This window comes from Syngnathus scovelli, chromosome 9 (genome assembly GCF_024217435.2).
Source record: "Syngnathus scovelli strain Florida chromosome 9, RoL_Ssco_1.2, whole genome shotgun sequence".
NCBI classification, from domain to species: Eukaryota; Metazoa; Chordata; class Actinopteri; order Syngnathiformes; family Syngnathidae; genus Syngnathus; species Syngnathus scovelli.
Window position 1 is genome coordinate 10,563,606 of NC_090855.1, and position 26,862 is coordinate 10,590,467.

The following is a 26,862-nucleotide window of genomic DNA, read 5'->3' on the forward strand; positions in this document are numbered from 1 at the left end:
TACATTTAGGCAACAACCTATTACATTATAGTACAAAAGCAGGTCTACAGTTATTATAACCGATGGAGGAGTACTCGTCACACTCTCTCAACTCCGGCTCGCAGCTTTTAGCATTATAAGGCACGCACACCATCGTAGTGATGTGCATTCCAGTTCTTTTAAGTGAACTGAATCTATAGAATCGGTTCGCTCTAAGTGAACTGAATCTTTAGAATCGGTTCACTCAAAAGATTTGTTCAAAAGAATCGTTCATCGAATCGTTCGCTACACGTTCATATTTATTCATTCTTTTTTTTTTTTTTTTTACCTCGTGTCGTGTACCTTATTGAAGTGTCCGTGAGGTGTACCTCAGGCCGCTTCATTAGGGAAAAAGCTTAAGTGAAAAGTGCCACACCCGCCCTCACCCCACCTCCTGATTGTCTGTTTGATCTGTGACATCAGTCGGACACTGTATTAGGTACACCACCATTTTCAGGTGTACCTAATGACAGGCCACTTCATTAGGGAAAAATCATGGTCAAAGGTCACAGGTGTCAAACTCCAGTCTTCGGGCCGCATTCCAACATGTTTTCCAAGATTCCCTCATTAAGTGCACCTGTGTCAAAAGTTAGGCTCCTGCAGAACGTGAAAATGAACTGATCTTTTCACTCAGGTGTGTTTAATGAGGGTAACTTGGAAAACATATTGGAACGCGGCCCCCGAGGACTGGAGTTTGACACCCCTGGCAAATTTGCTAAAATACGTTCATGAAAACACTTTCCTCCAAGTTTTATCATCAATCAGGACAGCATGTATTTATTTGTGGTTTCCAGCTACACTTATATTATACTGTATGTTCACCTTGTACAAGAACAAAACACAGCCACCCTAAAAAAAAATCCCTCGTTAAGTGCACCTGTGTCAAAAGTTAGGCTCCTGCAGAACGTGAAATTGAACTGATCTTTTCACTCAGGTGTGTTTAACGAGGGTAACTTGGAAAACATATTGGAACGCGGCCCCCCGAGGACTGGAGTTCAACACCCCTAGTTTAACTGAAAGTGAAAAGTGCCACACCCGCACTCACCCCCACTTTCTGATTGGCTGTTTGATCTGTGACATCACTCGGACACTCCATTAGGTACACCGCCATTTTCAGATGTACCTAATCACAGGCCACTTCATTAGGGAAAAATCATGGTCAAAGCTTAACTGAAAGTGAAAAGTGCCACACCCGCCCTCACCCCCACCTCCTGATTGGCTGGTTGATCTGTGACGTCACTCGGACACTCTATTAGGTACACCACCATTTTCAGGTGTACCTAATCACAGGCCACTTCATTAAGGAAACATCATGGCCAAAGCTTAACTGAAAGTGAAAAGTGCTGGTTGATCTGTGACGTCACTCGGACACTCCATTAGGTACACCACCTAATGTGTACCTAATAACTTTATGCATTTTTTTGTGCGTGTCAAGAATGTGTATTTGACTACATGCTCTTTATTTTGGGGGACACCAACACATACTACACAACGTAAAACACAGATACATATTGTCATATAATGTTTTTGTTTTCATGCCCAAAAAAATAAAAACAAGGAATAAAACACCAGACAAGTTTTAACATAAATGTTTATTAAAATAATAATAATAATAATAATAATAATAATAATAAAAGTAAATTTCAAACCAGCGATCTAATGTGAAATTGCAGTACATATATTGGATAACAATATTTCGGCGTGTATGTGCATACACGTTATTTAAAAACTACTGTGTTTTAAAATAAAGATTACCCAAAGAGAAGCATAATCTCCCCACTGTTGCATAACGGCGCATCCTGTCATGCAATAAAGTTAGCCACCTCAAGGCGGAAGAAACCGCCGAAACATGTCAGGTGAATAACCTAAAACAATTTGTTTGATATAAAAGAAACCAGTGAAGTGATTAAATAAGGAAAAACAAAATGAACTTAGTACAATTAATAAAGTTAGCCGTTAGCTTGGAGAAAACCTTTCCGCTTGCATATTGGGTTAAATCAGCACAAACTGACGTCACATTATACGTGCGTAAAGATATAGTTGAACTAGCACTTAAAACTATTAAACTTACATTGGGCATTTATCAAGATCATTTGGTTCATAAATAATGAAATAATAATGAAACCTAACAACAGAATTCCGCTAGATGGCGACAAAGTAATACTTTTTTTGTTTCTGAGCACAAAAACAGTGAATAGACTTAAATTTCACCAAATAACAAGAGGATAAACTGTATCTCTTTTAGTTCATTATTATTATATTACGTGTTGGACAAGGGGAACATCTAAGACAGTCAGGATACATCTCTTCAGGAATAAGTTCAACCCCCCTCCCTATACAGGATGACCTTTGAACTAACAAATCCTGGTGATAGAATTGTGCACCATCACCATTGTGATCATCCTCACCTCATCAATGTCTCCATCCCTCCTCCAATGTCACACTTTCTATCCCCCTGGCATGGCATGGCCTGGCTGCATGCGGACGTGTAATTTAGCTGAAATTAGCACCCGTTTGAGTGTGAGAGGATGAAAGCTAGGCTGTGTTTTTCTAAAGAAATTAAGTGAATAAGAATAATACATTAAACGTGTGCTTCTATATTTACAAACGTGTTTTTTAGCATAATGATACACTATTAAGGCAGGGAAGACGTCAAACAGTCCTATGGCGCCATGTATTGTTTTAAAATAAATTCAGGAAGTAAAAATCACAGGATCTCTTGAAAATGCTGATAAATCACCAGTGTTTTCCATAAAAAAATATTAAGGTTAGCTACTCCCATAGTAAAAATATTTATGATAAAAAAAATGTGAATGGTTGAGTACACAATTCTGTAATTGTGCACCAGAGCACATTTTTATGGGTTGTGTTTACCAATGACAATCATACTCGATTGCGTGCATTGAATTTGATGTCTTTATTGAGAAGTGTCATTGGCTCAACCCGACACACAAACGCACATTCACACGTGCATTCACACACGGACACACGCAAGCATACATACAATCAATCAATCAATCAATCAATCCCTTTCGAGTGCGCTCTATGGACGCGTGCAGTCACAGGAAGTGGCGTGTGCAACTCAGGTGCGAGGTGCTCGTGCTGCTTTGGCAAGGCCGTCTTTCCTGCATGCCTTACCTTCAGTATTTAATTTTTTATTTCCTCAATAAGTGGCCGCATCGCAATCCTGCCGACGCAGCGACCATTGGTCCCTCCTGTGGGTTATTCATCTTCACACGCCAAAGAAAGAAGTCCTTGTCCTCTGCGGGTGGCCATTTTAGGCCCGCCTGTCCGCGTGAGCCTTCATCTCTTCCTTTGGCCACGTTTGGCCTGCTCCTTAGCGTCTTTTGCGGGCATCAAGCATCTTAGACGGTATTGCGCGGCGTGCCGTTGAGCGCCATGGCCTTGCCGCGCGCCGGCGAGCCCATGGGCAGCGTCCCGAGCGGGCGCTGCACCGACACGCCCACCTCGAATACTTCGTGGATGGCCTTGCGGAAACAGTGGAAGTTGTAGTCGATCAAGCCTGACGAGAGAAAAGCAAAAGAGACAGAAAACTGGATTCAAATTGGAACGTTTGGACATTGAGTTCATTTCATTGTGTTCGATTGAGAGCAGTTTAGAGCACTCAGAGGTCCGCCATTGGTCGCATTACTCAACGCGGGAGGTCTTTTACCTTTGCGCTCGAAGCTTTCTTCCCTCAGGATGCATACGAGCGCCAAGAACTTGGTGACCTCCTTCAGGTAGAGCACAGTGGTGTTGTTGAGCTTGATGATGGCCATGGACTCCTTGTCATAAGCGCTGCCACTGCCATCCTCTCTCAGACTGCACCGTCGTCGGGGAGGAAAAAAAAAAAAGCAATAATGGATTGCTTTGAAGGCCTGACGCAAGAATCTGGCTCACCCGTAGATGCAGGAAACGTCAATGACGACATCGATCATGTCGCAGCACAGCTCGTACGACTGCATGTCCACGGGGGAGCTGTCGGTGGCGATGTAGATCTTGCTCACCACGTCGAACAGGAAGGCCTTCTCGATCCCGGAATTCTACAAGGCAAGGAAAACGGGAATTTCCAGCGAAGCAGCGACAAAGGGCAAGCGACATAGCAAACGTGCTCTCACAGAAATGAAGATGTTGAGGAGGTTCTCCAGCGTGGGCAGCTGCGGGATGAGCTTCTGCACCACCTTGCTGAAGGCCTCGAAGATGGAGTGGTCGTAGATGCTCGTCAAGTAGAAGCTAAGCCACGAAAAAGGGGTTGACTGTTAATACGTGGCGCTAAAAGATCACTCCTGGCATTGACTTGTTTTCCATTCGAAGGAACAAGTGGTATGTCACAGAGACGTGTCAGATTACAGCACACTGGGTGACATCGTGTCAGTTTGTGCTAGCATGTTTGGGCTAGGATGTTAGCTAATACTACTGATAACGAGAAGGTGGTTGCTTTCTGTTGAATGATATAACTCCAAAACAGTTGATGATGCAAGGCGTTGGTGCTTTATGGTTCTCTCTGATTTAGTTTACTTTGCTGCTGTCTTGTGGCAGCTAGATGCCACTACAACCCCCCTCTGGGGTATAGATTGTATAGCTGTTTAAGTTTTCTTTTTTAGATATAATTCCATCTTTATTTGACTAGCAATAAAGGCGGCATACCTAAGATGAAGCTTCTCCAGGCTGGCGTCGGCAAGGTCGTCATTGGCCCTCTGGTGAATGTCCCGCTGGGTCTCGATCTTGTGGTCGTCCGAAAGGCCGTCCACCTTGTGGATGAACACCTCGAAGTTGATCTCCGGGTTGACCCGGTACGCCCGCGACACGGTCAGATGGAGTCGCCCCAGGGCCTCCACGTAGTCGTCCTATGCATATGAGCAATCCTGCACTTTCAGACATGGTCTCCGAGGTGTTCCTGATGAGCACAATGCCTCGTGCTTCACCTGAGCGTCGATCACAAATATGAGGGCTCCAGTTCCCCTGAAGATCATCTCGTAGTCAAAGGTGGGGTCGAAGAAGTCCACTTGGCCCGGGAAGTCCCAGATCTGGAAGTTGACGAAGGAGCTGCTGGAGATGTCGTCCTTGTAGATTTTATTGGTGCTCTCCAGGAACAATGTCTCGTTAGGCGACATTTTGTGGAACACCACCTGAAAAATACAACAGTTTACCTTTTTTTTTTTACCTTCTGCCTCAAATTTGAAAGCTTCACTTTGAACCCTTAAGGCAAGAGTGCAGGGCAAACAACATAAGTAATCCCACAATCAGCACTGTCATCTCACATCCAGAAGAACAAAACAAAACAAAATGTTGGCAGCGCTGCGTGAGCTCTTCAAGTCACAGGAGCGGTGAAGCAGCAAAAAGCCACATCACATGTTTGCTGGGCCTACTCAAAGCTGATTAGTGCAAAGAAATTGCATGCCCACCACTGTATGAGTGCTAAATCTGACCAACAATATGAAAATTCAACAACCCACTTTCATTTGTTATTCAAAGACACTTCAGTCACGTCACGAATGCGACAGATAAAGGTCATTAAAAAAATTAAAAATTCCAACATATTTCCTGGAATAGTGGCAGGGGCCCAATTATTTACTGGGTGGGATTTAAAAACACTGTCCCAACTAACTAAACTACAACCTTTCTTCAAAATAGCAGCTATGCATCAAACAAGCGATAAGTGAAATTAGCACATCGCCTAAAGAGTAAGCCTCAGCTCTTTTGGAGATGTGTTGCCGCAATAAATCGCCAGGTACCTCTCCTTTAATAATATCCAGTTACACTTAACTTTCAAGTAAATTTGCATTTAATCATTGAAGCTTTTTTTCAAACAATTTATCAGAGAATTTTTTAATGATAAGAGTATGTTAGCACTGTTAAAGTTCAAACTATGCAGCGTGTTAGAATAGCTTACAATAACGAGCTTGTTTCTGACGAACCCTTGGGCCTACTACACTACTGTACTGTATTTTAATGTCGCTCATAGTGGCAACACTTGAAAAGCAAATTAGTATTTTGTCAAAACTACCTGAAGCACTAGCTTACAGGAAAGGGGAGGTGGTTGTTTTGCTGTGCTCAGGCCCGCGGGGACACTGTTGGATACCATTTAAAAAGTCACAGGACGTTATGTCCACATAATCAGGGAGATGCATTAGGAGTCTCTGGAAGACTAGTTAATAATTTACAGGCTCACTTTCGACTAGGAGACGATTATTTAGCTTAGCATTTGGTGCTATCTGCTAATAGTACTGTACTTTAGTTACTGCATGCAATACTTAGCTCCATGTTATCACGAAGCTAGCTGTCGGCTAACACACCTTCTGTATGGATGACTTGCCACTTCTCCTCAGCCCCATGAGCAGGATTCTCGGCTTGCTGTCGGACGGCGCCGGGCTGTCCTCGATGTCCGCCTCTTCGTCCCCGTAGCCGAAGTCTTTGGGGAACGAGTCGGCCACCCCGTAGCTACCCGCAAGCTGCTCCACCTCGTATTGGATCGACATTTTGGACCAAAAGCGACGGTCGCCTTATCCCTCGGGTGGTATCCCACTGATATCACCCCCTGCGCCTCCTCCTCCCGGGCCACGCGCCAACCTTCACTTGTCGACCACCACGCCCGTGATTTTACCCACGGGATTCACCTTGTGTAGCCGCAAAAAAGTGCGACTACTGGGCCATTAATGCTCCATTTGACTGGCGTACACAATGCTCGGACCCACACGTTTCCTTCGGATTTCCTCGCTCTTAAAAAAAATATTGCATTTCATCCCGCCCTTCTTAATTCTGATTGGATAATCGACCACGGATTCGAAATGCAATTGGCCCAGAGTACTTGTCATTTCAAGAAGTACTCGTCGCTGTCACCTGACTTGTTTCGTGACCTGGCAAGCAAACCTCAAAAGAAGTATTCTTCCACACTTGTTGTCATTTTCTTACCTTGAAGAATATTCATCATTTCATCATTATTTTATAAACATAGAACAATTATGTTGTGATACAAAACAGACCCTAAAATAGTAGGCAATGTTGAGTGGCATCGACAGATGACAACACCCGAGACGTTCCATGACTCTCAAAAATATCGGAAATAATAACTTTTTTTACCAGCAAAGAAAAAGTTGAGTAAATTCACAATATAAAATACAATACAATACAAAATATTCTCAAATTAAAAACATTTGGCAGCACATATGGTGTTTCTATGACCATCAGCTTTTCCAAATAATAATTGAGACAATACAACGATTTGAAACGACTGGAATCATGACAGACTAGTAGCGTAAAACGTCAGTCCCAGACGTCGAGTATTGTGATGGCATCATTCGTTTTATAACCAAATAATCATAAAGACTTAAAACAACGCACGCCGCCGACATTTATATTGATGATAAAGCAAATTAGTGTGACGACACAACAGCGTTTCAAAGTGAGAATCAAGTCGAACATCAGGGGCGTCCTGAACACGACACTACAAGAATTTAAAAACATAGGTAGGATTATACTTAGATGTTTTTGTCACCATTATAATAGAAAAAGACACCACAAACAAACAAAAAAGAAATCAAATTAGGAAATTGATTTTTGTTAAAAAAATTCTATTTCCGGTGTGTGTCGGAGGTTGTCATCGCTGACTCCAAACTGCGGCGAAGTGCTTCGTTACCAAGCAAGACAAAAACAAAACAACAAAGACACCGTATTTGTGTTTATAGCGTTCGACAATCTATTTGTCAACATGTCGCATTATAAGGTAAGTTTAATTTGTTTTATTCAAACAGTTGTCAAGGACTTATTTTTAATAAGTACGCTCGCATCGTACGGGTTAATGTTTGCAATTAAGAGTTTGTCGCGCACCTGCACTTGTTGCAAACATGTGATTACGTTCGTTTGACCGCAAAAAGACACAAACATTTGTTAATTTATGTGATATTTCAATTTTGTCAAGAGCGCCAAAGTTTTGTTTTATGGTGAAACGCGCGTCTGTTTCGTTTTCGCTGAAATGTATGCATTCAATTAAAACAACTATTTCTGCAGGCTCCAGACCACAAGAGAGAGCAGTTTCGGAGATACTTGGAGAAAGCTGGTGTTGTTGACAGTCTGACCAGTGGTAAGATAACTATAATTGACAGTACATTATTTTAATGGCTGTGGAAAAATAAAAAACATGATTCAATAAAACGGTACAAGTAGACCTTACTGGCCAATATGTATAATGAAGGAAATCAACAGCCACTATGAGGAATGGTGCATATGTTGTCCACATTTTAATTAGCACGTTTGTGTCTCTATTTCAGTTTTAGTAGCACTGTATGAGCAACCAGAAAAGCCTACCAACGCTCTGGAGTATCCTCATTGCTAAAATAAATATCCGTGTTCAGAATAAAGTTGGATGCCTTAAACCCAAACTGTCCAGATTTGTCAAGCAGCATCTTGGCACACCCGGCCTTACAGAATCTGACACGGAGGCTCTGCAGCAGGAAGTGGTGGACCTGAGGCAAAGGTGCGCCCGTCTGGAGGAAGAGAACCTCGACCTCAAAGCCAGAGTGAGTGTCATCATTTGACCGGTCTTCCAGTTTTTTTTCCCCTCCTTTCAAAAATAATTGAGTGATACATTCCATAGTTTTACATTGTATTTTCTAGTAGTTAACCAATGTCCCCTTCCTCTAGCTTGAACACCATGAGCCGCCACCCGAAGAGCCTGCTGTTGCGGAATAGACTTCAGCTCAACTCCAGGGACGTGTTTGACTGCTTTAAGCTTTGTTTTGTTTGGTTAGTGCGACTTTAAAAAAAAAATTAAAAAAAGGGCCTTTTTCCTATCACCACTCAAGTCATCTAAAATTCACACGAAGAGGACAGCTGAGACTATATTTACTGACACGTAACCATACCTACAGCTTTTATGTTCATAATTGCTGCTCAGATGTATATTGAGGTTGTAACGTCACATCTTCACTTAGTCTTGTCACGTTAAACTGATAATCAAAACACTGCAGAGGAAACATCAAAACGAAAGCCATTTCAGTATGATACTTGTACGATGTCTAGACACAGTAACTCCTGTATATTTTTGTTGTTTGATTTAAATGCACACATTAGTAGCAGGTGAGTTTTGTCACGTTTGAGTTTATTTGATTAAAAAATATTTTGCAAATGCTACCCAGTGGTTTACAGTTTCTTATTTAAAAGAGTAAGAAAGAATAAAACAAATTTCTAGAACATTATTGAGGGTTACTGGACTAACCTTGCGACTTCAGGTTGAAGTCACGAAGTATCGATGAATTGCCCCGCCTTGGCGGAACTGAGCTCCGCCATAGCCAAGGCGCTTTCTTGCTGCCTCTCTGTAACAAGACTGATGTCCCTCCTCACGACCTTGGAGGCCAGGTTTAGGATCTCCAGGACGTTGAGGATGAGGGACAGCGCGGCCATGAACTGCATGAAGACCATGAAGATGCTCTTCTCCGTAGGCTTGGACATGTAGCAGTCGATGGTGTCGGGACAAGGGTAACACTGACATTTGAACAGAGGGTACAGCCGCACGCCATACAGGAGATACTGCCCGGCCATGAAGCCCACCTCTACGGCGGAGCGTGTGAGCACGTGGGCCACGTAGGTGCGCAGCAGCGCCCCCCTAAGGGGTGCCTTGTTACACCTCCCACGCTCAAGCCGCATCAGCGCCAGCTCAATTCGCTGCTTGGATTCATCCGACTCCGCTTCCTCCAGCCGTCTCCTGAGTGAGACCTTCCTAAGACGCCGCGCTTTTTTCAGAGCCCGAAGCCTGTAGAGAGTATGGCCGGCGTAGACCAGTGAGGGGGACGCCACGGAGACCACCTGCAGCACCCAGAAACGCACGAGTGACACGGGAAAGGCCAGATCGTAGCAGGCATTGCGGCAGCCCGGCTGCTGCGTGTTGCACGCAAAGTGGTCCTGCTCGTCAGTCCAGACATCCTCGGCCGCCACACCCAGCACCAACATTCGAAACACGAGCAGCAGCGTCAGCCACATTTTTCCCACCATTGTGGAGTGCGCGTGTAGCTCCTCCAAGATGCCACCCAGAACGTTCCAGTCGTCCATCTTGCCATTGTGACTGTAAAAGTACAAGATGGGAGAATCTGAATTCTGCAACTGGCAAAACATTGATACAAATTAAGTAAAATTAAAAAAACAACTCAATCATTTCAAAACAATGTTGAGGATTATACAGTACTAAGTATTGAGCTTATTTTGATAGTTGTTAAAGTTAAGAGTAGTTATAGTTAAGACATGTTAGAAAAGTAAAATGAGTTTTAACAATTAATTCCAAATTAAGTCAATTCTTGTTTTCATGTACAAGAAAATGATACAACCACATTCATGGTCCATTTCGCTTTAACTTAACAAAAAAAAAACCTCAAATTTTGCCCATTTGTAATGTTGTAATAAGTTGTTTACCTTCCGGCGTGGACAGATTGCCGATGGTGACTTAAATCTCCGTGGGTCATGCGGTCTTCCCCGCAAAAAAACAGTGCAGCAAAACAAAAGTGAACTAACAAATGGGTTGGGATCACCTCGCCTTCTGAGCGACCCCCATCGTTCATCGAGCTAATGCGGTATAAAGCTGTTGTTCAGGGAAGCGCGGCAACAACATCAATTCCACAGGAAGTCCGCGAAATGTGCATTTAGGTCACGGCTTTATCGACGTCAATCTCTGCAGGGAGGGATTGTTTGGAAACATCAAATATTGATCGTCACACCAAAGTGCGTCTGCTTAAGACGTACATGCCAAGTTGGCGACCACGTACGATCACACACCTATTGAGCAAACGCATGTAAATAACATGACTTAACACTGAATGGGCATGTGTCATACGAGGAAAAAGTGAGACTGCGGGCATCCTCGTCAATACATTACTGTCCACACAGGCCTGGTTCAATCTATAGCGCGCTGTTATGTTAAAAGGATCAATGGTGTTTCAAAGGCCACTAGAACCTGCGAAGACCACTTGTTCTTTCACACGCTACTATCACAACACCTAATGAACGTTAATAATTAAACATTAAGCTTTTCAACTTGCTTTTATATTGACTTTTAGCTACCAAGTGGTTAATACTAAAACTAAACTAAACTAAAATAGTCATAACAACATAGACAAACTGAAAACGGACATGTTTTTAATATGACAACATGCATTCAATGACAATAAAATACAATGTAAAAACTTTGCAGAACTATAGGCGAAAACTGAAACTAACAAATATTGACTGGCTATGCTAGGATGGCGCGGGCGAAATAAAAATATTGAAGATCACGGCAAAGAGGAAGAAGACCAGGTAGCCCACGATACACATCCAGAAGCGAGGGTCCTTCAGCAGCTTCTTGTTGTAATCGCTAAAGAACACGTAGCCCACAGTCATGCCCGCAACGATGCCCGCAAAATGAGCCACGAACGACACCTGGCCATCACAGGAAATTCTGGGTTAAACTTCTCTTACGCGCCTTTTACAATAAATCATTGAAGCATTAGTTAGTTACCTGCTGGTTAGTAAACTACATAATAGTTGGTAATCAATTTGTTGCCTAATCGGGTACTGATTACTTGGTAGCCTAGCTACCGGTTAGAACAGTTGTTGTTACTGGGATAGCTAGCTAGTTAGTTGGTTACTAGTTTATTTTTAGTCAGGTAGTGGGCAGGCATGTTAGTAGTAAAGTTAGTAGGTTGGTTCGTTACTGAGACAGCAAGTTATTTTACTTTAAGTAAAGTTAGCAATTTTTTTTGTGGCAGGGTTTGAAGCTACAAGAAGCAAGGAGCAAGTTATAACACGATCAGCTGATGGACTACGAGAAAAAGCAAATGAAGCACCTCCTGATCTTATGTGGCACGCTGGAGGCAAGCAAGTTGGATTTCTAGCGAGGACACAGCAAGCAGGCGCACGTACCTTCATACCTCCCTCGTCGCCCGCAAATCTTCTGTAGAAGGCGAAGCCAAAGTCCACGCCCACTGCAACATATAGCATACATCTCAATAGTTGAATAGTTTTTTTTTTTAAATAGTGTCAATTAAAATAAAAGATTTCTGCCTACCAATCAGCACGATGACAAGGATGCGAAACACACCAAGCAGCGGGATCATCTCTCGGAAATTCTGCAACAAGTAAAAAAAAAATCTATTATATACAATTTGACTCCTGAAAATGATTTTTTAAAAATATTATTTGTCTTATATTGCCACTTTACAACTCATTTTTTTTCTTGAATTATTACAAACTCATTCCGAGAAAATTAAACCTTATTTCATCACAATAACGTATTAGGGTACAATTACAACTTTCTATGTTAAATTTTTGTCCCTTCCTATAATGTCATAAAATAAATCACAATTGTAACTTCATCTTTTAACAATTGCGATTTGTTTTTGCTGAACAAAATTATTACTTTGTGCTTGTAAACAATTACAACGGTATCGTGTAGTACATAAGGAGCCTCACCACCACAGCATTCATAAAGTAGCCTCCGATGAGGGCGTAGACCCCCCCGGAAGCCCCTACCAGGGCACTGAGAGGATCAAAGATGGAGCTCGCCAGTGAGCCTGGATGTAAGACAATGCAAAACGTGTTAAAAATGATCTTTGAACGTTCCCGTCGAGAGCGCTCCTCACCTGCCAAGACTCCGGCCAGGTAAACCATTCCCACTTCAAAGCCTTTGTGGACCAGCTCCAAGGGGATGCCCAGCAGCAGTTGCATAAACAAGTTGCCCAAGATGTGCTCCACACTTGATGGAATTTAGGCACCGTTAGTAGTTTGAACCGACTTTTCCTTATCCTAGAGGCATTTTGTGCAGTTAGGGCGGTCGAATGTGAGACTTCAAAGCTAAAGCAGCTTGTAATGCGATCATGAAAGCATGTGGCGTTTGTTTTCTTTGTCTTTCCCACGGACGTTAGGCCGCACTCACCCAGCGTGGACAAACATGTAGGAGAGAAAGCGCCACGCTTCCTGCCTGTACTCGGCCCGGTAGGTGAGGCGGCTGTTCCAGATGCCTTCATCCAAAGTCACCCACTGCTTCTGAGGCTTCCACACGGCGTAGTAGATGAACATGCACAGCTGGAGACAAAATGCGTTAAATTCACTGTGACCATTATTTTTATTATGGATTTGTTTATTTTGAGGGGTTTATATCTGCTACTTCCTGCACTGACTAACATCTACAATAATAATTAAAAATTCGACTATACCAGAGTCTGACACTTTTTGCATTAATCCTTTATTCTTTAGATTTTATTTTTGTCTATAACTTTGTTTCATGTCAAATTATTTTCACTCCTTCATTAATTTTCTCCAATAGCCTATTCATTATTAACTTTCTTTGTGCATATTACTCATTCTCCTCTTAAGATTACGACTTCCCCATAAATGACCACCCTTACCTTTTAAAATTTACTCAGTACTCCTGTAATTCTGACTTTTTTGTCATACTTAGTTTTTAGCTTGAACACGAATTGAGTGGTGCCTTCAACTGGGTGTTGCCACAGTATGATGTCACGAGATTTATACTTAAAGTGCTCACCATACCGCAAAATATTTACGCATTGCAACAGTCTTTCAAGTGGACATGTTTTTTACGGATGTTCCTATTCTCCTTTGAGCTCATGTGATGAATCATGAACCACAAAAAAGGAAGGAAGTGATGCTTGAAGTCCAAAATGTGTATTCAAGATGACCCAAGCGGATGTCATACCTCTACAACACTGATGATGATGATGAAGATGGGCGGTGGGCAGCAGTTGGCCCTCTGCAGGTAGGTGCTGCGGGAGTCTTCTGGAAGCATCCATCTGGAGATGCTCTGCTGGAACTTATCGCAGCATCCCAACTTCCGCCTCTCATCTGGGAGATCGTCTCTGGCCTGGGAGTCCTGTTTCTGCTCTTGCTGCTCCACGGGGAATGGCTCCTGTTGCTCTAGGTCCACATCGCCCATCGCCACTGCTGCGGCGGAAAAACATACGCTCAGTGACACACAACCAGTCTGACATTGCACAAAAATTATTTATTTATATTTTCAACTGTATGTGCAGTTGATATAAATGGTGATAATTGAATTTGTTTATTTTTTTAAATATAAAAAATGGGCCTTGGCTAAATAAACACTTAGAAACACTGGTTTAAATTCAGGGGATGTACCTAATCAAATGTCCAGTTAAATGTCATTGCGCTCCCTCAAGGCAGATCAAGCATGCACGGAACTAACTGTTTTTTTTTTCACCCCCACACACACAGATCATGCCGCTCATCTTTGCGTTATTAAGCCAACAACAAACACGATCACAACTCTAAATATATCAAGTGACGGAAAGAAGTGTAATTTCAGCATGCAAACTCACTTCAAACTTGACCGGGAGGCGAGCCAAACAAACTGTCGACCAGGTTCTTGGTTAGGATCGATGAGGGGACGAGCTGTCCGTTGTTTAGTTTCGGCAGTTTTTAGATTTGTTCCATTTGTGTGCAGCCTCTGTTGCTAGCCGGCGTCGTCGTCTCTCGTCTCGAATGAAAACTGGAAGAGGAGGAGGGGAGAAAAATGGCTTGAAGATAATTATAGTCCCCAGAGTTTTTTCCCCTTCCTTCCTCCGAGCGACTAAACAAACACAGACGCACGTAATTCGGAATATTTGACCGTCCGACTGCAGAGTTCCGAGTTGCCCAAGAGGAGGAGGGGAGAGGGCGGTTAGCTTACCTGCTTACCTGTCAGCTTCTGTTAGCTACCTGAGTCTACCTACCTGTTAGCTCCCGCCTCTTCCTGCATGCCACGCCCGTAAACTCGAACGAGACGGCTAAGCTTGATTTGCCCTAACATTCATAACAATTTAAAAAAATATAAGCAGTAAATTACTAAGGCCACCGGCACTGGGTCATGTGAATCCAGCCTGACTTTTATAGACGTAGTACACTGTCTATTAAGCACAAGGGAGGTGTTATTGCGTTAGTATACCACACAGAGGCGCTAAAGTCCGTATAATGTAATACTCTTTAGCAAATATCATACTGTACTTTTGAGTAAACTACTGGACTCTCATCAGAAACTGTACTAACTTGAAAAGTAATAATGAACGTACTGTTTTAATAAAAGTTTGGAATTTTGAATCATTCACTCTGTACTCAATTGCATTCCATCCATCCATCCATCCATCCATCCATCCATCCATCCATCCATCCATCTTCTGTACCGCTTGTCCCCACGGTGGCCACGGGCGTGCTGGAACCTATCCCAGCAGTCAACGTGCAGTAGGCGGGGGACACCCTGAACCGGATGCCAGCCAATCGCAGGGCACACAGAGAAGAACAACTAACCGCACTCGCACCTAGGGGCAATTTGGAGTGTACAATCAGCCCACCAAGCACGTTGTTGGGATTTGGAAGGAAACCAGAGTGCCCAGAGAAAACCCACGCGGCCATGGGGAGATTATGCAAACTCCACACAGCGAGGGCTAGAGGTGGAATCGAACCCGGACCCTCCTAACTGTGAGGCGGACGTGCTAACCAGTGCCCCACCGAGCCACCCGCATTTGAAACATACAATGTAAAACAGAAAATTATTAGAAATCAAGACAGAATCTAACTGTCAAATTTTATTTGCAGAACTTTTATTTTTTTTTTCAAAAGGGAGGAAAAAAAGCACATTCTCATGTTGAAAGAGAAAGAGTGAGCAAGGAGGGACGACATGAGAGGCGTTAAATACAGCTGCTCACTCCAAAGAGCTTCTATCACATGAGCCAAGAAGAATAAGCTTTGTAGTCTACAGCGCCAGGCCAGAGATTGGACAACGGGGATCGGCTTCAGTCCACATTTTCAGGTAGAGAGAGACAGCAGGAGCAGTGATGAGAAACTAAAAAAATAATAATAATAAAGACAAATAACAGGAGGGAGGGCGGGGGCAACAGGACAAAGGTCATCTTCTCAAGATTTCGTCGAGCTTTTTGGCCAGCGGGAACAGTTTTAACTTAAACCATGGCACTATATGTCTGTGTGCATGTGTGTGTATGCATGTGTGTGCGCGCGTGTGTGTAGGTGGTGGGGTTAAAAAAAAAAAAAAAAAAATCAAGTGGTAGAGGGCCTTAGAAGAGCAGCCATCTTGTGTGCGAGGGAAGAAGCTTGGAACTCATGGCGGTGCATTCAAGAGACATCTGAAAAGAAGCCAAGGGCAGTGAGTAGGCATCTTTGAAGACTATTTTCATCAAACTAAAAAGTCCAATAAAACATTTAAAATAAATCCTAAACACAAAAAGATGTTTCACAAATATAAGTTGGTATTCTTACAACTAGCAGGCCGTGCGCCGTATCTTCGCATGATCTGATCTTGCGTGAATTTCACAAAGGATTCATATTGTTCTGTGGAGAAAAGGCCAAATGATCAAATGGGTTCATTTCGAGCAACCTATCACGGGAGTCCATCTGATTTCCATATCATAGAGAATGTAATTGTAATTACACTTACCTGAAAGTTTTGTGTTGAGGATCTGTTCATACTCCTCACGGATCTTCTCCTCGTGGTCTTTGAGCAAGCGCTCGCACAGGTAGCTCACCTGCTTCAGCGTGAACGAGGGCTGGTCCCGTCTCGAGGCGCCTGACAAACCCCAAAAAGATTTTTTTTGTTTTTTTTTAAAACCGAAAGACATTTTTGAAATATAATTAGTTTCAAATTCACAAACGTTTCCCCAAATTCAGCCAATGGCTGCGAGTTGTGCGCCAGCTAGCAATTCCCTCCATTCAGCACAAGTGCTGGTCTTCAGCTACCTGGTGGGGAGCTGGGGGCGTGCAGGGACGAAGAGGGGCTGGGGACGTCTGAGTGTCCACATGCCTCCGTCTGGTTGAAGGCACCCTCCAGCTGCCGCCTCCTCTGGATCCGGCTGTACTCCTGGCGCAGGTTTTTGAAGATCTGCTCTGTAGAACGACAAACAACAACATATCAATTCGAGCACGCATTACTGATGATGACTTGGAACATTTTGGTCATTGTCAACTTTTTGATGTGCAAACCACTGCTAGCATGCTAATTATCTACGCAACACATTTCACAACAGCCGCACTAGTAATGGTGCGATGCTTCACATTTATCGTTAAAGGTTCAAAGTTTAACAAAAGCTCCTGTGAAAACAAACCAGCTGATAAGCAAATGTGAACACAGCATCTAAAGCCCCTCTGGAAAGTGGCTATTTTACTGGCTGGATCTCAGAGTAGAACCTTTTAATTTAGCAGGCTCAAGTGAATTAGCCAAACAGAAACGGCAACAGCAAACTCTCATTTATCTTGGGTGGAGGGTCCAAAGCCGCCCATCAGCTGCTGACAAGCAAGGGAAGCATTAGTGGAAGCAACGTGTACCGCTAGAAGTCACGTGGCCAGCGACAATTGTTCAAAGATGTCCCTGCGAACGTTTGCCTACGTCCTCATCCGTAGTACCGACTCAACTCTGGGGTTTTGCTCAGTAACAATGGGCCAGGCTGAGCAATCAATCACAGACACTTCCTTCCGGGAGTTCGGGGAGGGAGAAACATGGCGAAAAATCCCGAGCTCAAAGGCTCAGACGCTGACCAAACAATGAAGCAGACACGAGATCCAGCACATAGATTGGACTCGAGTGGTTGGGCTGTGAGAAAAACCAGCATGCGCGTGTGTGGGGGAGCACTGAAGCCTATGATGGCTCAGTTCAAGTTACAGTAGATCAACAAAAGGCGACCATTTGCTTCAGGGGCTGCACTGTTTTTGAAGCAATGCTGCATTCCAGGAAACTGGGACATGTCTCCGTTCAAAAAAAGGGAAAATGGAACACTGTTTTGTTTTGTTCCCACCCCGCATCACCCTCACTGGTCGTTTTCAGGCTAAACATTAGCATAATGCTAGGGGCCACATGCTACTGTTAGTGTTCCATGAAACTTCTGCATTGGAAAATGTGCAATACAAGAGGCGTTTGTATTTCTAGCCTGTGAAAATTGTGCTGTTTGTTGGCTGGTGTCTCTAGTGTAGTCTTGTCTTTTCATCACTTGGCGTTGGCATGATGCTAGTAGCTGAAGGCCACTGTGAATTTACAGGAAATGAGGAAATTTCAGCATCAGATTAAAGTGCACTAGAGCACTGATGTTTTTAACAGCTAAGCCACATACTGTACCCAGTCTAGCTATTTTATCAAATGAAGTCAACCATTTTGAAAAAATGAGGAAGAGGCCATTTGCAAGTGAACGTTTCCAGGGAGAGAAACAAAATGTCGAACCGGAATGACACAGTTGTGACTGAGCAGAAGTACGTGATGTATTTGTCAGAAAACAGCTGCGTGTGTGTGTGTGTGTGTGTGTGTGTGCGTGCGTGCGTTCCATCAAGCTCGATGAGCATGCTGCGTAATAGATAAGCACCACTCCCTGTGTCGGCCTTCATGCACGTGCTCAACAAGGTTCCTGGTCTGGCAGGTCGAAATAAACCATATGGCCCTTTCTTTGGCTTTTTATTGCTACAGTGCCACAGGAGAAGGTTATGTAGTACAAAATGGCTGATAGGTTGATCAAGTGACAAAGAGGCATGCGTTGGGTCTCGTGAAGAGATTTCCCTTTCCAGGAGACTCAATCATCTTTAGGCATCATCGTTTTTTTTTAACATCTGTTGTCTAGTAACAATCTTCAAATGTTCGGTTGTGTGGTTAAAGATTTAATGTCGTCGACAGTTTGAATTTTGTGTTTGAGGTTTCACTATACAATCGACGGCAGCTATTCACAGGCAATGGGACCACAAATACCCAAATTCCATGTGTAATTGATGCTCTAGAACCAAACTCCTGACTTCCTTTCATTTTTTAGCTCCCAGGTGTCACCTAAAGACCAAAATGGCAGTATTAAGAATCTTGCCTGTGGTAAACAGATCATTCCTTGCAGCATGCTAATGTGGTTGGAAATCATTACCCTGGACAAACGGACAACGCTAAATTAAGAAACAAGCATGGGTTAAGCATGGCATCAAAGTTGGTCGAGCATTTCAAGGGTTTGCTGCGATGATGATGCAGAATCTCTTTTGCAGCTTTAATTCCTGCTTCTGCACCTCAGTTTATTAGAGGAGTGAGGCAAAGGCATCAAGGAAATGAACAATGCCCTCCCACCCTCAGGAGGAAAGGAATAATGGAAACCCCACCACCCAACCACCACCTCAATCCAAGATGATTGTGCCAGCTCCTAATTAGCAGCCTGCAATCCTATTAGCCTGCTATCATTTATTCAACCCTTCCCTGTCATTTTGCAACATCTTATGTGACGACACATGAGGTAGACATCACGGCTACGGAAGAAAGACGTGACGTCCCTCCACATTAATGAGTGAAATTGACAACTTCGATTTCAACATTGGAGGCCAACAAAATGAATTCACATTCGATTTCATGGTTACGTGTTTTACAGTGGATTCCATTAATGGTGCATTTAAATGAAACCGTGAGGAAATATAAGTAATTAATCAGCAACAACTCAACGACGACATTCCCCTCTCGGATGTTAGCCTAGCGAGCTAAGCGCTAGCTTCCAACCCCCATTCAAGCTAACCACTCCACCCAAATCCCCTCCTCCCCATGACACCCACCCCAGTAAAGGCAACAAAAACAGCAAACAGGTCATATTAAATCGTACCTGGCGTGAGTCTGTTTTCGCCCGCCACGCTTTGCGGCGACATGGAGTGCGTCGGGCCGTCGCCGGCAGTGCGGAGGTTGTTGCATCTTTGCGGGGACGGAGTGCCGGGAGTCCCCGGTAGGGGGTTGCACCGTCTCCGCTTGGGAGACTGGGGGCTGAGGAGGGCCTCAAACTCCATCGAGCGCTTTAGCGTCGCCCCGCAGGCCATCTTCGGCGGAAAAATGGGACGTCAAGCCTATAGAAAGGAAATTCAGTGAGTGTTGATGCCGGTGCCGGCCGTTGTTTTCCGGGCTTCGAGGCGTCTATCTTCCTTCCCACGACAACGGCTTTTTCTTTCTGAGGGCCAAAAACCGACTGAGCTTACTGAATTTTTCAAACGTCACAATGGCAGAGCGTACCAATGAGCAACAGAGAGTGGGGGGTTGTCGTAATGTAGCGACTTCTTGCTTGTTGTCCTTTCTCATTCACCGGTATATTTGAGTCAAACGTTTTTCTAGACATTTTTATTAACCCATTTAAAAAAATAAACATGTTATGACTTCTAACTCTGTTTTCATAACGTGTTGTTCCGGACCCTCCCCTGTGATTAGAATAATGGTTTGAGTTGAACTCCAACTAAAGTCTCTGGTGTTCAGGTAAACGTAAGCTAACAAAAGCTGAACGTCAAACTTAATTCTTTCAGCCATCGTCCAATTGTGTATTTTTCACCTTAGGGTTAGTCAAAATGACGCCTTTTTAAGTCAGCACCCTCTAACAACCACGCCAACGTCATTTCACCGTGGACATGACTCGCGAAAACAACCATTTCACCTGTTAATCGCTAGCAAGTACATAGACTAAATTTGTGTAGAGAAAGGAGAGGAATGGTTATGAATCTTAAAACACAACAATTGTTTAATTTTTAATCCTCAATTTAATTGTATTTATTGAGCGCCTTAAAATCATCACCCTGAAAAAGTGTTGTACATAAACATCTAAACACAAGAATAATCAATACAATTACAACAGCCAACGTGACACTTAAATATTCTCATCCTATGTTGAGTCATCAAATGAAAATGGACAGGTTATATATATATATATATATATATATATATATATATATATATATATATATATATATATATATATATATATATATATATATATATATATATATATATACACACATATACACACACACACTACACAACGAGTGTTTTTGTCTAATGTGACCAGTGACCCAAAAAAGCCATCTTCCCTCTGAGCTTCTGGGCAGGAGTGATGAAGCAGCAAGAGCTAAGGTCCGTCCGGCGAGACCGTTTCGATATTTGAAATCAAACAGCAGTAAAGTTTTAATGATTAGATGCGAGGGGGTTAAATCCAGTAATTTATGGTGCTTCCCACATCAGTGTCAATGGGAGCGTTTAGCAGTAGCCCCCCCCCCCCCCCCCTTTATTCAAAACAAAAGAATGCTCTAGTGGTGTATTGCCCCCACCCGTCTTTTCTTCTGGCATGTGCCCCATTTAAATCCCCCTCTGCATAGGAGCCTTTGTGACCTTCATGTGCAGTTAGTATAACTGCCCCCACCTAAAATACACACCCCACACCCCCAAGCTCTTATAGGGCCATACATCACACACACAAGCATCATCATGTCATCACATACCTAGAAAACAAAACATTGTATTCCACGACAATTACAAAGTCATACATGACAATATAACACTTAATCACAGTGAAAGTCGCTGGGGTTCAATCTGCTCCATTTCGGCACCACCAAAATCCAATTGTGAGCCAGAATACACTGAACTAGCTGAGAATTGACTCTGTTTCTCTCAGTATGAAGCTGGATTTTTTTTTCCCCCTCACATTTCTAAATTCATTAGTTCGACTTAAGCTAACGTTAGCCACTTAAGATTGTGACCCTTACGCCGCAAGCAGCATTTGACTTTGGATCTCGTTTTTTATTCTTTGAAAACTACTACCAAGCCCTGCGTTTTAGTGTCCTAATATCCAGCTAGCTACTACTTGTCTGTTAGTTCCAATACTGAGCAAAATTGAGAGCTTCCGGGTAGTTCCTGTGTGGTACAGTTCTCCATTGATGTTGGTCTTTGGTCTGAATCCCCCGCAGTGGCCTTCTTACACCGAGCGGCCTGGCTGAGGACCTTAACCTGGTGCAGCAGGGCCTGTCTGAGCTCCCGGCAGCGCAGAGCATAGAGTAGTGGGTTGACGGCCGAGTTGAGGAGACACAGGGTGCTGCAGAAGGCGAAGGCCCGCTGTTGGGTGCGGCTCAGCTCCACGGCCACGTCGGCCAGCATGAAGGAGAGCGCTGGGAGCCAGCAGACCACCAGGGTGAGCAGGATCAGGCCGAAGGTGCGCGCCAACCGGATATCCATCCTCATGCGGGCGTGGCCTGCCCACACCGCCCCCTGGAGGTTGCTTAAGGAGGCCACGTGGCGGTGGGCTTTCCACAGGATCAGGACGTAAGCACCCAGGATGAGCGCAAGGAGGACCAGGATGAAGCTGGTCCAGCACGCCAGGTAGCCCCGACTGATGTAGGGGAAGAGGTGGGAGCACGGCGATGCCAATCCAGTGGGGCACGTCCAGCCCATCAACGGCAGCGTCGAGATGAAGACAGTGGCGCTCCAGAGAGCAAGTAGCCCCAGTAGAGCTCGACGGCGAGTCAGCAGTGCCTTGTAGCCGGCCGGTCGGTGGATGCATAGGTAGCGGTCCAGGGCGGTCAGCAGCAGGCTGCCCACCGAGTTGGTGAAGGCCATGGTGACTCCGCCCAGCTTGAAGAGGTAAGCGGTAGGGCCGTCGCAGCGGCGGAACAGGTGGAAATCCAGGAAGCTGGTGGTGAAGAAGCAGCTGGCAAAGACGTCAGCCAGCGCCAGATTGCCGATGAAGATGTAGGAGGGACGCTGGCGCAGCGAGCTTGTGGCGGCGATCAATCCAAGGATGACGGCGTTCTCCAGCAGCGTGATGGGCCCGGCTAGGAAACAGATGGAGCCGATGGCCGTCTTCTCTGCCGCGATTAGGACCATGTAGAATTCCAGGTTCTCGCAGGACCTGTTGACTGGGAGAAAGCCTTCAGATCGTCTACAACTGAGAAGCGCATCGTATCTATTGATGAGGCATACCAAATGCATAGATCCTTGTTTTGCCTCGTGTCACTTGAGTCAAAGATCACCCACTCAAGCATCATCCCTTACCCGTTGAAGCCGACGTGTTTTCTTTGACTTGGGTGAGCACTAAAGAAGGATTCTCCAGTTCCTCCATGTTAGCCCTTCGGTTTTGTAGCGCCTTCACGACAATAAAATATGTTATACGTAATCACATTGTGACTGTCATATACAATGAGCTAAATGTCAAACCTCATGGACGCCAACCAGCACAACCTTTTCCACTCCAACACCAATTAAGGGCAGATGTTTCCTGCCGAGGGAGTGTGTGTGTGTGTGTGGTGGGGTGGGGGGGAAACAGCAACAATAATAAGCACAAAATGTAATTACGAGTCCTCTCTGTCAATATTGAACTTCGAGCTAAGAGGGAACATTGACATTTTTAAAGGGAAAGTGGAAAGTCATTTGGAGCTCAAAGCAAACAAATGTAATGATCATTACGGCCTCGAACATGTCGGCCATAAAGACGAGATCGGCTTGAATGTATTTTTAAAACTTGTCTTCAGTTTATATACAGCACCAAAAAAAAAAAATACATTTATCACCAAATCAATCACCAAACTCACTTTTTGGACTATTTTTCAAAAAGCTCCAGTTAATTTCCTGACAATGAGGATGCACGATGCACTGCCCTCTAGTGGACACATGAGGTAGCGGACTTGTAATCAGAAAGTGAAGGTTGGTCAGCTTTTATCAATCCTTTCCCCTATATGCAATCAATAGATTGAAGTAATGTAAGAGGATTGGGCTGAGGTATTAAATAATGGAGCCATTAATGGTGGTGGCCCATTAGAGTCATATTTTTAGCAACAATAAATCCATTCTAGTACAAGTTACCTGTTGTCAAGAGAGGCCTTAAAATACTGTAATTTAACATTGTGTATACTAAAATATTTACACTATTACGTAACAGTTTGATACATATATAAAGCATCATATAAAACATGTCAAAATATACACACGAAAACATCTAACATGAAAATATAAATGTATAGATTATACCAAACGATGTACTCTCAATAACATGATTAAATTGCCACCTTAATGAAAAGAATAAAGTATGATGATTCAAGTAGCCTATAATGTTCATATTACATATTCAAATACAACATGTAAATAATCCTGAACTATCAAACTAGCGTGCAGTAAAAGTCTTTAAAATACACTTAAATATAAAGTCATGTTATCAATCAAAATCCATTATTATATGATACATGTATATACATGTACATGTATATACTACATATACATGTAATATAATTGTAAAATTACGATGATAATGAAAACAAACTGTAGAATGAAGAAGTGCTATCGTTTGGGAAAGTTGATTTTTCCTCTTTTTCCATTAATCACTTAAACAAATACATAGCACATCCCCTTTTTCACAACTGAAATGTGACGTTGAGTCACTTTTTCCACATGCACCAAGTTCAGCAGAAATTCATCATCACAAATCATGACGATTCCCCAAAGTATTGCCCAATATGACAGCTTGCATTAGCATATTTCAAAATTGACATGTGAAGAAGTTCACGGCAGGTTGCTTACCTGTTGCTGTTTGCGCTCGCCACTTTTAGTGATGTGAGCACAAGAGGAGAGCAAATAAGACCGATTGGACAGAGCGAGAGGGAGGGAGCAAATGATGATGATGATGAGAGGATGAAATAATACAAGGAAGCCTCAGCCTGAGTGTGGTCTGTTGCCCGGTCATCTAAATGGAGCGTTTCATTTCGCTATTATCGGAAGAATTGAAGAAAAGAGGCAATGATTTCACTCGAAGATCCTGTAAAACCCGGCATTGAGATACAAGTGCACTTCAGACCCCCACCACTAGATGGCGGTAGGGAACATCACAGCATATAAATTTACATTGTTTTACTTGCAGTGGAAGCACAATGGCTGGTTTAATAAAGCAGTTATTACGCAGATATTTTCAAAAATGTTAGCCTAAAGTCAGCATGACACAAAAAAAACCTTGAATCTATCTTCTGTGTTTTTCGAGCTTAATGCGCAAAAATTTGAGAACAAAACAGGTCTCAATGTGAAACGACACCAATTTGCGCTGTTAACGCTACTCCGGTCAATTAACTCCCTAAGCAGTTGTGTGGTATTTCTTGACATACTTTAAGATGGTATCGTCATCAACTTCCGCCCTGGAATATATTATGACGCCTTCAGGCATTTTTCCAAACCATGTTGAAACACGTAAAGTAATACTGCCGCAGGACTTGTATTACTTTCGATGTGAAACATTTGGAATGAGGAAGAACAGTGGAACAAGTTGGGGCACCCGTTGAAGTAAAGGTCAAGAAGCTAGTCAGAAATAAAAGCCCCGCTCGCTAATTGCATTGGTTCCACGGACAAACACAGTGCAGCTCCACCTTTGTCGTCGTGACAGGCAATACGTTTCTAGCAGTAGGTGAATTGTGGTCACTCATTGGTAATGAAACCGGCGTAGCAAGAAAATAATTCTAGTGACGCAAACCACTTAGGCTTTCATTTCAACAGCCTCTCCCCTGCCTCTTTCTTCAAAGCCAAACAAAAGCCACTGTTTCCTAAAAGAAAAACTTTTTTTGCCATTAGGTGTGATTTTTATTTTGATTAAAAATTTGCAGCTGACTTTTTTTCCTATTTTAAATTTAAAATTTTAATTAAATGGGTTCCCGTTTTGACAAATGAAAAACATTTGTTTTACACATATGTGGACTGAACCAAGACCTTGAAACTGAGATAAGGAACAAAGCAAACTACCCTACAGAAGGACCCTGTTTTGTTTATTTAAAGCAGTTGTCCCTGAGCATGTCTATCTGAATGTTATGAAATCTCAACATGTGAAAACAGTTTCAAACGTACTTCAGGTTCTCGCAGTCAAAGGGATCATTCTGTACACAATGCAGGCCTCGAGTGAACTTGGGGAGGAAAAACTAAGTTAGTGTGCCAGGTTTTTTGCTTGAAGAATCAAACGACATGGATGTGTTCTTTTTTTTTTTACTATGGGTGTCATGTTTACATCGACAAATATGGTGACGTGGCCTTCATGCCAGGTCGATGCGACCCGCAAAAGGCCTTGCTGCTGACCTACTTTCCTTAGTTTGGGACTTGTGATTAACGACTCCACCCCTCCCCCTTGCCTGTTGTGCAACTTTTAAAAGTCCACACACTCTCCAGCGGAGAAAAGCCACTCTTGACTGACTGATCCTACTCTCTCAAGTTCTGATTGTTGGTTTTTACCTTTTAGGTGCAAACATGGCCAAGGTTGTACTAGCTGACGTATGGCGGAGATTAGGTGGTACAAAGGCCAGAACGTGAGGTTCCCCAATTGTTGTTAGTCTGGAAGTTATGTTATGGCTGTTACGTATGACTTCCTGTCCCTTACCTACATACCAGTTTCACAAGACAACAAACTAAAGAAAAAAAAAAAGTTTTTTCCTTGTTTACCTGGATACCGGGTACTCTGGCTTCTTCCCACATTTCAAAACAATGCAAGTTAGGATTACTGGAGACTCAATTGTGTTGCTCTGAAACTGATAAAGGAAAACTTGGTCATGTTGTGCCATTCGATTATCTGACAGCAGTGATTTAGTTGTAGCAATTACAGGTTAGTTATTGGGGTTTTGTTTGGCCTAAATATAACAGCACCACCACCTCGCAAAATAGTTAAGTCTCCCATGGGTCGAAACACAATGTTTTAGTGAGTTGAGGAATGGGGGTGGGGGTTGATGAGTGGGTGAAGGGTTTCATTTCCAGCCTGCTGCAGCTGTTTCGACACAAAATGAAAAAAAAAAGACAAGATACTAAAACGTCTTATTTCATCAAATGATTTCTTAAAAACTGCGTTCGATTTCGATAAGGGATCGACATTACATAACGTTTGATCCGCTCCTTACGGTGGCCTGTCCGTAGCGTATGTGTTGTGTAATTACATTGCGTTACCTAACAAAAATGACAAACAGCTTTGTACACTCGACATGTGGTGTATTTTTTTTGTGTTTTCTCTCCTCACTGAGAAATTGCGGAAAGCACAAACACAAAGACGAGTCGGACACTGACGTCACTCGTCTGGCAACAAGCAAGAATGCGTCCGTTTT

General features: G+C 43.3%; 6 protein-coding genes across 10 annotated transcripts; 1 reads left to right on the top strand and 5 right to left on the bottom strand.

The window, feature by feature from the left end:
- Window positions 1–2,916: 2,916 nt before the first annotated feature.
- Window positions 2,917–6,763, bottom strand: rragca (Ras-related GTP binding Ca). The gene is made up of 7 exons (XM_049731878.2): window positions 6,315–6,763; window positions 4,944–5,147; window positions 4,666–4,865; window positions 4,137–4,251; window positions 3,919–4,061; window positions 3,692–3,840; window positions 2,917–3,541 (listed from the first exon to the last, which is right to left on the bottom strand). Exons 1-7 carry the CDS (start codon window positions 6,495–6,497, stop codon window positions 3,384–3,386), a joined length of 1,152 nt encoding a protein of 383 aa, XP_049587835.1. The 5' UTR covers window positions 6,498–6,763; the 3' UTR covers window positions 2,917–3,383.
- An 866-nt stretch (window positions 6,764–7,629) lies between these two features.
- mycbp (MYC binding protein) lies at window positions 7,630–9,147 on the top strand. Its single transcript, XM_049731888.2, has 5 exons — window positions 7,630–7,741; window positions 8,026–8,098; window positions 8,286–8,334; window positions 8,405–8,534; window positions 8,659–9,147. Exons 1-5 carry the CDS (start codon window positions 7,727–7,729, stop codon window positions 8,704–8,706), a joined length of 315 nt encoding a protein of 104 aa, XP_049587845.1. The 5' UTR covers window positions 7,630–7,726; the 3' UTR covers window positions 8,707–9,147.
- Window positions 9,148–9,167: 20 nt separating this feature from the next.
- Window positions 9,168–11,001, bottom strand: LOC125975879 (gap junction alpha-9 protein-like). The gene is made up of 2 exons (XM_049731880.1): window positions 10,420–11,001; window positions 9,168–10,075 (listed from the first exon to the last, which is right to left on the bottom strand). Exons 1-2 carry the CDS (start codon window positions 10,563–10,565, stop codon window positions 9,253–9,255), a joined length of 969 nt encoding a protein of 322 aa, XP_049587837.1. The 5' UTR covers window positions 10,566–11,001; the 3' UTR covers window positions 9,168–9,252.
- A 121-nt stretch (window positions 11,002–11,122) lies between these two features.
- Window positions 11,123–14,900, bottom strand: rhbdl2 (rhomboid, veinlet-like 2 (Drosophila)). Of its 5 annotated transcripts, none has more exons than XM_049731881.1 (9): window positions 14,733–14,900; window positions 14,340–14,509; window positions 13,700–13,941; window positions 12,917–13,065; window positions 12,624–12,736; window positions 12,454–12,554; window positions 12,050–12,110; window positions 11,905–11,966; window positions 11,123–11,421 (listed from the first exon to the last, which is right to left on the bottom strand). In XM_049731881.1, coding segments are annotated over exons 2-9 (912 nt in total). In that variant the 5' UTR covers window positions 14,341–14,509; window positions 14,733–14,900; the 3' UTR covers window positions 11,123–11,238. The 5 variants fall into 5 exon arrangements, with proteins under 5 accessions (XP_049587838.1, XP_049587840.1, XP_049587839.1 ...); XM_049731883.2 differs by having other exon boundaries at window positions 14,690–14,896; XM_049731882.1 differs by having other exon boundaries at window positions 14,611–14,746.
- Window positions 14,901–15,579: 679 nt separating this feature from the next.
- On the bottom strand, window positions 15,580–19,993 carry akirin1 (akirin 1). Its single transcript, XM_049731886.1, has 5 exons — window positions 19,611–19,993; window positions 16,747–16,893; window positions 16,448–16,576; window positions 16,270–16,341; window positions 15,580–16,136 (listed from the first exon to the last, which is right to left on the bottom strand). Exons 1-5 carry the CDS (start codon window positions 19,816–19,818, stop codon window positions 16,126–16,128), a joined length of 567 nt encoding a protein of 188 aa, XP_049587843.1. The 5' UTR covers window positions 19,819–19,993; the 3' UTR covers window positions 15,580–16,125.
- A 1,377-nt stretch (window positions 19,994–21,370) lies between these two features.
- On the bottom strand, window positions 21,371–23,015 carry cnr2 (cannabinoid receptor 2). The gene is made up of 3 exons (XM_049731879.2): window positions 22,967–23,015; window positions 22,805–22,895; window positions 21,371–22,668 (listed from the first exon to the last, which is right to left on the bottom strand). Exons 2-3 carry the CDS (start codon window positions 22,869–22,871, stop codon window positions 21,617–21,619), a joined length of 1,119 nt encoding a protein of 372 aa, XP_049587836.1. The 5' UTR covers window positions 22,872–22,895; window positions 22,967–23,015; the 3' UTR covers window positions 21,371–21,616.
- Between the last annotated feature and the right edge of the window lie 3,847 nt (window positions 23,016–26,862).